Below are 13,837 nucleotides of genomic sequence, written 5' to 3'. Positions count from 1 at the left end.
GTATTATTATAAGAAATACATTTTATATTAGAATATATTTTCTATATTCAAGATATTTTATTTTTAATCAGGCCAAGGTGTAATTTATTTGCAGTAGAGGGGGGGGGGAATCACGTTATTATATTTTGATATTTTAATATTCGATTTAAAATGATTGAATTTAAATATAGTTTTTATACTGACACGCAGACTAGATATCGAAGCAGCCTGAGGTGAATCTAAATGTTTTGCCTAAAATAATATGTGAGTTCAGTGATTTATCTGTTCATCTGGAGCCCAAATTACAATTTAACAATTTAACAATGAAACGAGTCTGAAAGATAAAACCAAATATGGACTTCATCATTTATTTTAGATTTTGTTGTTGTGAAGGTGAAAGAATGAAACAGAACAATACATTCAGAAAAATATGGACAAGAGAGCAAACAACTTACAGCAGGCATCATGATGACATCTCACACACACACACACACACACACACACACACACACACACACACACACACACACACACACACACACACACACACACACACACTCCGGTTTCACATATTAAACCAACAATAAACACATATATTTTGCCTGCTCTAGCGATACTATCATTATTATATTCTCACATTATAATGTGTTTTGTTTTGTTTTTTTCCAGCATGTATTTCAACAGTAGTATTTTATCGATGTTTCGACTAGACACTACAGTATATGTGAAATTTGATCGTGACTACATTGAATTCTTCAAAACCATGAACACGAACAAAAAACGTATCTAGAACGATCTGAAATATCGCTGCTAGCACGACGCCTTCCTTTACTGTCTGCAACTTTTATCAAGTTGTATTATGTTGAAATCCAAGTTTCCTAACAGAAAAATGTGTTCTCCGTGTATGCCGCCATTTTATTTTGTCTCTGAAGTTTGTTTACAAAATGTCCTGCAAGGAACTTTGCTAATTCGGTGTTCATCTTTTTTGATTATTGAGTAAATTAAAATGCAGCAAAACACGACATTGAAAACCATATATCTAACGGCACTAGCAGAAATTAGCATTATTGTGTGCTAATTATTAATGCTGATTAGACGGTAATAAGTCTGTAGCTGCTTATTAAATGAATTAATAAAGGTATACAGAACACGATAACGTCTTTATATGATGATTTAAAGACTTACAGTTACGGTATTGATGTCTGGGAGACGGTTTAAAGGGAAACTAGACTAGTATATTTATAGTGCAAAAAAATAACAGGGATGTTTCTTATACTGTGGAGCAAAATTGCCATCAGGAGAATATTGTGATTGCACATCATGCTCGTTTTGTGATTGAAGGTTCAATAGTGTACAGTATGTTGTGCATAATTCCCTGAAGAGTGTGTGTCATGAAGCAGTACATCAAGTAAAACTGGAAGCTAAGAAGAAGAGAGGTTCATTCAGAAAGAACAACCAATCCAGATACAGACAAAATCCCACCCGTTTTTATTTCATTTCTGTCTCTGGCGTCTTCTTATATCGTTGGCTAGTTGCTCTTGGCCGTACTTTTGCTTTTCAGCTCGGCCAGCTTGCTCGTCATAAAGTTCCATTTAAAGGCAGGTGTATCATCATTTGACCCACCCAGAGAGGCATATCTGGAGAAGCTGTTGCCCTGGCCACCTCCACCTCCATCTTCATCTCCATCACCCACTGTGTTCTCCACTCCTCCCTGATTTCCTTCTTCTTGACTCCTCACATCGGATCTACCCTCTTCGGCCGCCTCCGCTGCTTCGGCCTGTCTCATAGCGGCTGACTGGTTCCACTTGGTGGCGAACGTGTCCCAGAATCCTGTGTTGCGTTTGTTGTGTCGTGTCGGCTCTTCTGGCTTTATCGCCAGTGGGCTGAAGAGAGACGAGGAGTCGAGTCAGAAGTAACGTTACAGCAGGGTTCTGAGTAGTAGAGTCTTAAATATGAGCGATTATTCGCTTCACTACTGACAATTCTGAATTTTTCAGCATAATCACTAAACTAAAGTTACAAAAGTTATACTTAAAATTCATTGCACTTTAACTTGCACTTTCAGACTCAGACACTTTACTTTGGCCTCTTATAGCTTTATAAATTTCAACCCAGGTTAAAAACTCACTCACTCACTCATTTTCTACCGCTTATCCGAACTTCTCTGGTCACGGGGAGCCTGTGCCTATCTCAGGCATCATCGGGCATCGAGGCAGGATACACCCTGGACGGAGTGCCAACCCATCACAGGGCACACACACACTCTCATTCACTCACACACTCACACACTACAGACAAATTTTCCAGAGATGCCAATCAACCTACCATGCATGTTTTTGACCGGGGGAGGAAACCGGAGTACCCGGAGGAAACCCCCGAGGCACGGGGAGAACATGCAAACTCCACACACACGGTGGAGGCAGGAATCAAACCCCGACCCTGGAGGTGTGAGGCGGACGTGCTAACCACTAAGTTTTCATATTGTTTTTTTTTTGTTTGTTTGTTTCTCTTTTCTTCTGTTTCTTAACTATATAGAACAACCACATTTACATTTCTTGCCTTTAGCAGACACTCTTATCCAGAGAGACTTACATTTTTATTTTTTTAATTTATACAATTGAGCAACTGAGGTCTTCCTCAGGGGCCCAGCAGTGACCAGCAGTGACTTTCCGATCAGTAGACCAACACCTTAAACACCGAGCTACCACTTCCCACTAACTAACAACTAACTGTTGCCAAGAAAGTATCTCTTATCTTATCTTATCTTATCTTATCTTATCTTATCTTATCTTATCTTATCTTATCTTATCTTGAAAAATACAAAACTGAGCGTTTTCCTATAGCACAAAATGTTGAACTGGCTCCAAACACATTATGGAGGTGAACTGGGAATTCGCTTACTGGTCCGGTACAGGCTGACTCTCAGTCTCAGTCTCCAGGAGCTGGTGCTCGTCGTCTTTACTAAATAGAGCTGACACACTCTTCCAGCTCTTCGTCCCCACACCCTGTACCTGGGGGAAAATGGTGTAGGGGTATTTTTCACTCACTTGTAGTAAGAGCGGTAGTGTACTATAATGTAACTCTGATGTATTCCTGTACTTCTTATAACACAACACACAAATTCATTAAAAAAATACTGTAGCAAATTGATGTTAAATAGCAGAGATGGGGGACTCGAGTCATATGATTCGACTCGAGTCTGACTTAAGTCACAAATTTGATAGTCGAGACATGTTTGACAAATATTAAAAAAAGACTCGACTTGAGTTTGACTTGACATTCATGACTTGAGACGACTCAGACTTGAGTTAAATGATCCAGAGATGAGGGACTCGACTTGACTTGAGTCAGACTTAAGTCGCAAATTTGAGACTTGAGACTTGCTTGACAAATATTAAAAAAGACTCGACTTGACTTTGACTTGACATTCATGACTTGAGACTTACTTGTGACTTGCACGTGTGTGACTGTAGACTTTTAGTAATCATATCATTTCTATTTACAATATTACATTATCCCTGCAGTGGATATGGCAGTTTTTTTATTTATTTATTTTTATGCCTATTGTTATCAATTTTCAGGTCCTAAAATAAGCTCCGCCCACTAGGCTAGATAAAGATACCACACTTTGGAGACCATTTCCTTAATAGACAAGTCAAGAAAACAATAAAATTCCAGGTTCTTAGTTTTATTTGCAATTACAGTTCAACTAATTGACAGCAGAGGGTGACAAACTTACAAACCGCTCCTTTAAAGATAGAAGATCAGTTGAAAGGGCAGTTCTAAATTTACTTAACAAACAGAAGAATCCATTATTTTTGTCACATACACATTACAGCTCAGTGAATTTCTTTCTTCACATATACCAACTTTGGAGGTTGGGGACATAGCGCAGGGTCAGCCATGACACAAGTACCACTGAAGCATAGAGGGTTAAGGGCCTTGCTTAAGGGCCCAACAGTAGCAGCTTGGCAGTGCTGGGGCTTGAACCCTGCTCCTCTAATCAACAACCCAAAGCCTTAACCTCTTGAGCCAACACTGAAATTTTCCTAAAAAAGCCCCTCACAACAGTGTGTGATTATGATGCTGGTCCTGCACAAGATTTCTAAATAATTGATTCGACTGTAGATCTGTTAAATTTTGATGTGCTTGTAGTCTGTGGATGTGGTCTTACTCTTTTTGCCAGCTGTGACACAGCACTGGGTCCTTCATCCTGTTCGACAGGAGTCATTTCCTCTTCTGTCTCACACACCTACGTGCAAAGGTAAGACACAACAGCACTGACATGTTTAGAATGAAGGAAGGGGGTTTTCAGCAGGGTGCTGCCAATTTCCAGACAGTGTACATGAGATTTCCAAAATGACTCAACTCCAGTTACAGCTCTGCAATAGAAAAGCAATATTAAGCCACTTGACCCACTATATGAACTGGAAATCAGTTTTTTCAAACAATTGTTGGTAGACTGGTTGAAAGTGAAAGCGAAAGTGACGTGACATACGGTGACCCATACTCAGAATTTGTTCTCTGCATTTAACACATCCAAAGTGCACACACACACACACCAGTGAACACACACATACACCGTGAACACACACCCGGAGCAGTGGGCAGCCATTTATGATGTGGCGCCCAGGGAGCAGTTGGGGGGGGTTCGGTGCCTTGCTCAAGGGCATTTCAGTCGTGGCCGCCCGAGACTCGAACCCACAACCTTAGGGTTAGGAGTCAGTCTCTCTAACCATTAGGTCACGTTGTGTAAAATTGATCAAATTTATCAAATTTATCGTAATCAAACTTGTTGCAGTGTTTGATGCATCCTCAACAGTCCAGGTACTTTACAGAAATGTTTGAAGATTTACAAATAGTTGACAATTGTACCAATTAGGTACAAAATTGTCTTCAGTTGCAGGCTGTCTTCATGTTAGACCTGTTATGTCTTGACGTATGTCATATGTTATGAATTCCACATGACTAATGAAGATATTTTGATCTAGATTTTAATCACAGTGCTCCAAAACACCAAAATAGTCATCAAGGACATTGTGTCTACATTTTAGTGTCAATGTCTCCAAAGTGTGTTTCTCGGATCTCAAAGATATGGTTGTGAGCCAAAAAATAGAGGCTGGAACAGAAATACCTCCATCTAGTGGTGGCTTCTGAGCAGCACACAGTTTAATCTGAAGCAGTGTTTTCATAGTTAATAAGGAAATTATTCCTAGCCACAAAAAATCTGACATACTCAACTATTTCTTTAGCATTTATTCAGATATTTGGATGTTCCTGGTTTTAAAAATGTATCTAAGTTGTACTTATCATTCCTCCAGATAAGGGTATTTGTCACTTTGTGAATTGACTTGGTAGCTGCATTAAGCAACAGTCTGAAGTGCAAACTGATCGATGACACACACAACTATAGACCTGTTATTATAATTAGTGTTAAATTCTCAAATCTGATTGGTCAGAAGGTGTTGAAATTTGTCTGCATTTTCCATATTGTCATTAAGAAGAAAGAAAGAAAGAAAGAAAGAAAGAAAGAAAGAAAGAAAGAAAGAAAGAAAGAAAGAAGAAAAGAAAGAAAGAAAGAAAGAAAGAAAGAAAGAAAGAAAGAAAGAAAGAAAGAAAGAAAATAGGCTGTTCACGGTATTATGTTGTTGTTGTTTTTTTTGTATACCTGCTATAAAGTAAGTAATAACAGGAACAAACTTAGTTTTATGGACATTCCACAACCTTAAATGTAGAAATCTAGACATATATTTTGTTGTTGTTTTTGTTTTAATGAAAGACACGATTTTTAGTTAATTAAAAATCTTAATTGTTGGCAAATTGATGTGGTATAAGAGTGAGAAAAAACTAAATTAAATCTCGTGTGATAACAGTAACTCTGCTTTATGTTAGACCGAAGTGTTTTATTAAATATTTATCCTGTTTGGCAGATAAGAAGCAGAATTTAACAACATGTTATAATCCCATTTAATTGTCATATTAGATTGTTTTTAATTTTATTTACATTTACAGCATTTAGCAGATGCCCTTATCCAGAGTGACTTACATTTTTATCTCATTTTTATACAACTGAGCAATTGAGGGTTAAGGGCCTTGCTCAGGGGCCCAGCAGTGGCAGCTTGGACATGGGAATCAAACTCACAACCTTCTGATTGGTAACCCATCACCTTAACCACTAGGCTACCACATCCCCCATTTATTTATTTATTCATTTATTTATTTGTTTGTTTGTTTATTTATTTGTTTGTTTGTTTGTTTGTTTGTTTGTTTAAGTGGAATTTTTGAGGTTACTTTTTGACCGTACACCTGAACTGATCCGATCCCGTGCCACACCACAGGTTTAAAAACACTTAAAGACAAAATAAGAAACATTAGCAGACAAAACAACAGGAAATAAGGAGGGATTTATGGTTTGGGTGGGGGATGATCACTGTAGTCTATATTATAATAGTTAAAAAGGACTGTGTATAAGTTATGAGGTTATAACTCATAAATTATTACTAACTATATCTAAGGAGTATTTTCCTAGCAGCTTTATAATTTGATATTAAAGATTTCAGCAGAAAATCAGGAATTTGGCTTATTCTATGTCAAGACTCAAGAAAATTCTAATAACACAGTAATAATGCATTATATCTGGGCATTTATTTGTGTAAGAGCTGGTTCTGATAGATCTCCAAATTATAATTTCTCATAACAGGCCTTTTAAATGGTATCATAATGATTGTTTTCAGGTCTCACCAAATTAAAACACACACACACACACACACACACACACACACACTCACACACACACACACACACACACACACACACACACACACACACACACACACACACACACACACACACACAGAGAGAGAGAGAGAGAGAGAGAGAGAGAGAGAGAGAGAGAGAGAGAGAGAGAGAGAGAGAGAGAGATCCTTGGTTCTGCTTTAAGTGTAAGTCTAGTGATCTGTAGGAGAAGAGGTTTGTCGTCACGGATAATCACGACTATTGTTTTCAGTTTGCTAGCACGGCTGCTGCTAAAACACCTTGAACAAAATCATAAATGGTTTAAAAAAACCTGAAAATGTGACAGTTTACCTTTATTTGGATTATTACAGCCTGCTATTTCAGATTTCTACATGGTAAATAGAGCTGAATATAAGTGACTGTGTGTAAATAAGTGTATATGAATATAAAACATTACAATTCTGGAGATATGTAGAATATGTAGATATGGAGAAATTATGATATATATATACTGACAGGCTCATTAATATTGGAACGGATTCTTGAAGGAATTTGATAGCCGTGGTAAATATACTCTATTTTCTACCTCTTTCAGGTTGAGAGGTCTGGCATTGGCACACCAGCTCAAGCCTCATTCCTGCTAAATCAGTAAACTGGCATTTGAAGCCGGGCTCCTGTTAAATATCAAATTACTGCAGGCCTTAAAGAACTGGGTCACATCCCTCCTTCTGCTCCATTTCACCTGCAGCCATCTGACCCAACTGTTGCATTACTTCTCTCAAATTCTTTCCAAAGTAACAGTGACTGAGATTTGGATATTGAAGCGACTTGTAGCGCTGATATTGGTGTCGGTTAATAAATAAAAAGATTAAGGAGTAAGATGCTCTCCTTTAACTTCACTACGATTTAGAGATTTGGTTATGTAAATTCATTGCCGTCCGTTTCCCTGAGGACATGTTCCACTTCAATTGTCCCCATCTGACCAAGCTTAAGAGAATGGCTGTGCATAATAATGCCCTGTATTCTGAGGTGCAGATGTTTATCCGGCATGTTTATGCGCTCCTCTTTGGACAGTAACTCTATGTATTAATGTTGAATAAACATTAACGACAGCCAGCATTTTGTACATTTATATGTATATGTATATCTGTAACCAATGAGTTGATATGTTTCTAGCTTAGCTATGCTGATAGCAACATGGCAGTGGCTGAGCTATTTTCAACATAGCGTTGTTTTGACTCTAATGAGTTACTTTTTTCCCCAGTAAGCAGCTGTTTACTGTAGCTTGGTGTCAGCACTCGCTCTGATGCTGTTCCTAGTGATTTTTTGCTTATTGTTAGTTACATCATACTAAAAGTAGCTTACAGATATTTAAAAAGTTGAGTAGACTCATACAGTAGCTGTCATTTCTAACATTACCTCTTCAGCAGGCTCTTCCTCTGTGTCAGGGTTGAGGGTCTTCATCACCTTGCTTTTATACACTTTCCAAAGCGGATTCATGGTCACTTTTTCCAAAAAAAAAAACCCTGGCGAAGTGAAAACCGAGAGCGAGAAGTCCCTCGAATGTCCGGTCAAACCACCATCGACTGAATTCCAGACTTTATGTTCAATTTTCAACACTGTCTGTGGTCCATCTGCCAAAAACCTTCAAACAATACACATGGACATAGATTGTAGTAGAGGTTGTGTTGTGGTGGTGGTGGTGGTGGTTTGAGTCCAATATCCAGGTCAGAGATTCTTCATGATCTTGTATTTTTTTGCTTGCAGAAGCCCTGGTTACTGATCGAAGCAGAGAATGAGAGAAACAGTTACCACGCTGATCGCTCCCTCACATACACACCGCTACGGTTCAGGAGTCCAGCATCGGTTACCTGGAAACAGGTGTGGGTTACCTTATGAATATTTAAGCTGTTCCTTTTGAGAGAGGAGCTGCCATTGTTGGCTGGATGTGGATTGTGCAACTCAAACCCTCTCGCCTGATAGGTTTCAGGAGGATTATACAAACATACATCTGTTACGAATGTTTGCAGATATGGATCTGACTTTTCATGTGGATCGTGTTATTAGAAAAAAGCTTTAATCGTCCGTGAGTTGCAACGATTTGTCTTGTGAAACTAGTTACAATAGGAATTGTAGAATTACGTATAATAAAACAGAAGTAATAATAATAATAATAATAATAATAATAATAATAATAATAATAATAATAATAATAATAATAATGCAATAAATAACAACAGAAAAAATGACAATAAAATAAATATTTAAATAATAAAACAAATGGAACTTTTAGGCATAAGTATCGCTCCCTCTGGTCTTTTCCATTTTTGTAGCGCTTACATGTAAAGGAAATTAACTTAATTGTGATTATATGCCTTACATTGACAAACGATCTTCTTTCTTTCGGGAATCTACATAGATTGCAAAAAAAATAAAAGATCTAAACATAAAATTAGTAAACATTTTACATAAGTAATAATACAATATAGTTATAGACAATTAAGCGTGATGTGTTATAAATATAAATACACCTCAGAGTTATTAAAACATACAAAGGATCTGACTAGTATGTTATTCTTGCTAAAGGAGTCAGGCCAAGAGAAAGTCTGCAAGGAAAGCATTAGTCAGAGAAGCAACCAAGCGGCCTCATGACCTATAGATTTCACTTAATGACCTAAAACATCTTGAACAGTTGATAAGTGTTGTATAAAGAAACAGATGTGATGCAACTATTGCAAGAAATCATTTCAGCACAAGGAAAAAGTCCACAATTACGATAAACAAGGTAGAGGTTAAGACTTTCACAACGTAACTTGTGTTAAAATCGGTGAAATCGTCTGTTTAGAAAGCTTGAGTAAAGGTGGGAAAGGGGGTTGGTTACTCTGTGATGATTGGCTTCGAAAAAATCAGGACGGGTCATCATGATAAGTTCCACCCCAGTAACTCATGGCTGTCAGAACAGTTCATACAAGAGACATCCTTGAAACGCATCAGACGTTCACGTATTGCTCAGAAGGTCATGAGTTCAAATCCCAGGACCACAGGGTGCTACTGCTAGGCCCCCGACCAAGTTAAATAAATGTAAGTCACTCTGGATAAGGATGTCTGTTAAATGCCAGAGATCTAATATTCTACACTTAACTCTTTTAAGCTATCATATTTGACCAGCATCTAAGGCCAGGAAAAGCAACAGGGAGTCGAACTTAATTATGCTGATTAAGTGCAAAAGCTTCACACCAACTTGAGCGATCTAAACATGTTAGCCACCCATTAAGGGTCACCGTTATCGGTCCTGTATTCGGTCAGTCGAAACCTGCCCCCGATTAGACTGCGATGTTTGTGAAATATCACCCATCTCATAGTCTTCCTGTTGTTTGTTTCTGAGCCACCTGATCTGGAATGAAAGATCACTGAAGATGAGGCCAGCTTTCATAAATAATGCAGAACCCTGAAGGTTTCATTTACCTCTGCTAGTTATTCTCTTGATAAGGTTCACTATAAATATAAGCACTTATTGAACTGCAATGTGCAATGCAGCGAATCAACAGATTAGAACGTGCTACAGCGACGAGCCTCGACGATGATCCGTTGAAGTACGTATTTCATATAATATGGATATATTTTGGCTGAGTTTGTAATGAACACTACTTAAAAGAGACCTTTTTTTAACCTTGCAGCTTTGTGAACATGGTGTACAGATGTAAGTGTCACCAAATTTGGAAGGATGGAGTATGCGGCTGTGTGCAGTCATGCATCCGTCTCTCTCTCTCTCTCTCTCTCTCTCTCTCTCTCTCTCTCTCTCTCTCTCTCTCTCTCTCTCTCTCTCTCTCTCTCTCTCCCTCCCTCTCTCTCCAGTAATGTGCGTGATCTGGTAGTATTAAGTTTCACAGAGCTGGCTGCATAATTCAGAGGACCGATTCAATTCTGGAAACATGATCCCATTAATGTTACATGTGAGAGCCACTGAACAAACTGATGATCCTAGATTTTGTATTAATTACAGAAAATCATACGGAGAATTTCCACCAATCGGAACCCATGATATTTCTATATTTAATGAAAATGTCTCATTTGTGTTTGTCATTCAAGGCATAAAATCCACACACAAAAAACAAACCCACCACAATTTAGTCCACACCTGATTCATGATCTAGTAAGCACGTTTGGAATTTACCAGATGTGTAATATAAGTTATTTGTGTATAGAATGCAGAATAACTAATTACATAACCATGCGTTGTCGAGTGCTCGAATTTGATTGGACAGCAGGTGTTAATTTTCTATAACAGTATCTCAGTAGCTCAGGTTGTGATTCCAATCAGATCAATTCAAATACTTATTTATTTTTCTTTCCTAGCTTCAAACTGTAAATCATGCTCAATTATCTATGTTATATAATTTTTAAATATATTTTTTTTATATTTTATTTGACCTTTTATATTTTGTGTACTTGTTTTCTTTAGTGACACTTTTTGTTAAATCTTTTTTTTTTTAACTCTATTCTGTATATAATGTATATGATGTTCTGTTCTCAATAAAGTCGTGTCATCTTTTAAAAGATTTATATGAAGAAGAACATTTTAACAACACAGGCATAGACTTGTTTGGTGCATCCTCCACATAATCAAAGCTAAAAAATAAATTTGTTATTTAACAAAGAAATACATCTAATTATTGATATGGTGAGAATTTGTAATTAGATTCTTATGTAGCATTAAAGAAAGGAGTCTCCAGTGCCAGAGTGTTGAGTAAGTGTCAGTAAGATTTCCACCATGAGAAAGCCTTAAGGAAAGAGGAAATGTCCACCGTCTTGTGAGGGAACGACTGCTTATATCTTCTTAAATGTAAATAAGAACCTTTTTCATGGATGTTCACAATGTAGCTGTAAACAGTTAAAACTTTCCTGCTTCCTGGTGGTCTATATATTCATGTAAGAATGTTTTATTAATGTTTGTGTCCATCCACCAGGTGGCTCTGCCTGACTAAATATAGAAAAAAGAAAATCCACCCTTCTTCTCACTCATTGTCTACCGCTTATCCGAACTTCTCAGGTCACGGGGAGCCTGTGCCTATCTCAGGCGTCATCGGGCAACGAGGCAGGATACACCCTGGACGGAGTGCCAACCCATCACAGGGCACACACACACTCTCATTCACTCACACACTCACACACTATGTACAATTTTCCAGAGATGCCAATCAACCTACCATGCATGTCTTTGGACCGGGGGAGGAAACCGGAGTACCCGGAGGAAACCCCCGAGGCACGGGGAGAACATGCAAACTCCACACACACAAGGCGGAGGCGGGAATCGAACCCCCAACCCTGGAGGTGTGAGGCGAACGTGCTAAGCCACCGTGCCCCCCGCACCCTTCTTCTGATGTATTTAATTGTATTTTATTGATTAGGGCTTAAATAACAACTGTGTGCCGCTCAACCAACTTCTATAAAAGAAATAAATAACATAAGGTGACAAAAATACACAAGAGATTTAACATGTAGTGTTTTTTTTTTTTACCAAAAAAAGAAACCAAGTGTTCAGATTCAGGTAAACCCTTCCTACTTCCACAATCATTAAGAAATAATTCAGCAGTCAAGAGATATTAATGAAATGCACAAGATTAGTTAATAACCAAGCAGTGAGACTAGCTCTATAAAAGCAGAACTTTTAGATGTTTGGTGTTCTGAAGCATTAAGGTGTGCGTCTAGGTCGTGCCAAGAAAAAGGGACATCAGCCATGACGTCAAAGAAGTAATTGTTGCTGCTCATCAATCTATGAAGGCCTCACAGAACAATGTGAAATTCTACTATTCTACAATAAGCATTGTTTATGAATGGAGAGCCTTCCAGAAAGATTGTTTTACAGCCAGAAACCCTGGGAAACTTGCAGTTGCTGGTACAACTTTATAACTGAATATTCTTTCGACATATTTGAGGCCATCTGTTTAGCAGCTAGAGCTGGGCCAAAATTGGTTCAGGCAACAAACACGCCATCAAATCAACATCTAAATGGCTAAAGTAGAAAAAAACTCAAGGATCATGATGTGCTTTCACTTCAAAATCAAAATCAAAATCAAGACTATGAAGAAGCCCAGATTTATTCACTTGAACAAAGTGTGAAGTAAAGTGTATGTTTTTTCTTAACCCACTGGACGGCTCATGAACAGTGACGTTTCAGGCATAGAGGTATTTAATAGATTTACAGATAAATGATAGGTAGGTAGGTAGGTAGGTAGGTAGGTAGGTAGATAGGTAGGTAGGTAGATAGGTAGGTAGGTAGGTAGATAGATAGATAGATAGATAGATAGATAGATAGATAGATAGATAGATAGATAGATAGATAGATAGATAGATAGATAGATAGATAGATAGATAGATTTTTTTTGCTTGAATTTCCTCTAGGATCAATCATCTATCTATCTAAAACAAAAAAAACACTACATGTTAAATCTCTTGTGTATTTTTGTCACCTTATGTTATTTATTTCTTTTATAGAACTTAGTTGAGCGGCACACAGTTGTTATTTAAGCCCTAATCAATAAAATACAATTAAATACATCAGAAGAAGGGTGCGGGGGGCACGGTGGCTTAGTGGTTAGCCACCTCCAGGGTTGGGGGTTCCCCCAGTCCAAAGACATGCATGGTAGGTTGATTGGCATCTCTGGAAAATTGTCCATAGTGTGTGTGTGAATGTGTGAGTGAATGAGAGTGTGTGTGTGCCCTGTGATGGGTTGGCACTCCGTCCAGGGTGTATCCTGCCTTGATGCCCGATGACGCCTATATATATATATATATATATATATATATATATATATATATATATATATATATATATATATATATAGACGAGCACATGCTTATTATTTTACTCAGCATTATTTATTTTTAATTTGAAGAATATCCTGTTTTTTTATGTATCTTCCCTTGGCCCTTTTGTTTTTTTCTCTTTTTCTTCTCTCCATCTTTAAAATAAAAACAAACAAACAAACAAACAAACAAATATAAAATGTACCTGTATGCAGTGGTGGAGAAAAAAAATACATAAGGTAGAAAAAGGATTTTTTTCCCTCCACAAATACATTTTTTACCGCTAGATGGCGCTAGAAATGAACTCCCTGCATAA

At 37.7% G+C, this 13,837-nt stretch overlaps 1 protein-coding gene across 1 annotated transcript; it reads right to left on the bottom strand.

Moving 5' to 3' along the window:
* Nucleotides 1-237: 237 nt before the first annotated feature.
* On the bottom strand, nt 238-8,617 carry LOC113647219 (uncharacterized protein C1orf232). Its single transcript, XM_027153848.2, has 4 exons — nt 8,134-8,617; nt 4,154-4,231; nt 2,881-2,990; nt 238-1,862 (listed from the first exon to the last, which is right to left on the bottom strand). Exons 1-4 carry the CDS (start codon nt 8,212-8,214, stop codon nt 1,508-1,510), a joined length of 624 nt encoding a protein of 207 aa, XP_027009649.2. The 5' UTR covers nt 8,215-8,617; the 3' UTR covers nt 238-1,507.
* Nucleotides 8,618-13,837: the final 5,220 nt, after the last annotated feature.

This window comes from Tachysurus fulvidraco, chromosome 25, assembly GCF_022655615.1.
Source record: "Tachysurus fulvidraco isolate hzauxx_2018 chromosome 25, HZAU_PFXX_2.0, whole genome shotgun sequence".
In the NCBI taxonomy this organism is placed as follows: domain Eukaryota; kingdom Metazoa; phylum Chordata; class Actinopteri; order Siluriformes; family Bagridae; genus Tachysurus; species Tachysurus fulvidraco.
The sequence above is the reverse complement of the archived record's forward strand: the minus strand, read 5'-3'. Positions and strand labels throughout refer to the sequence as shown.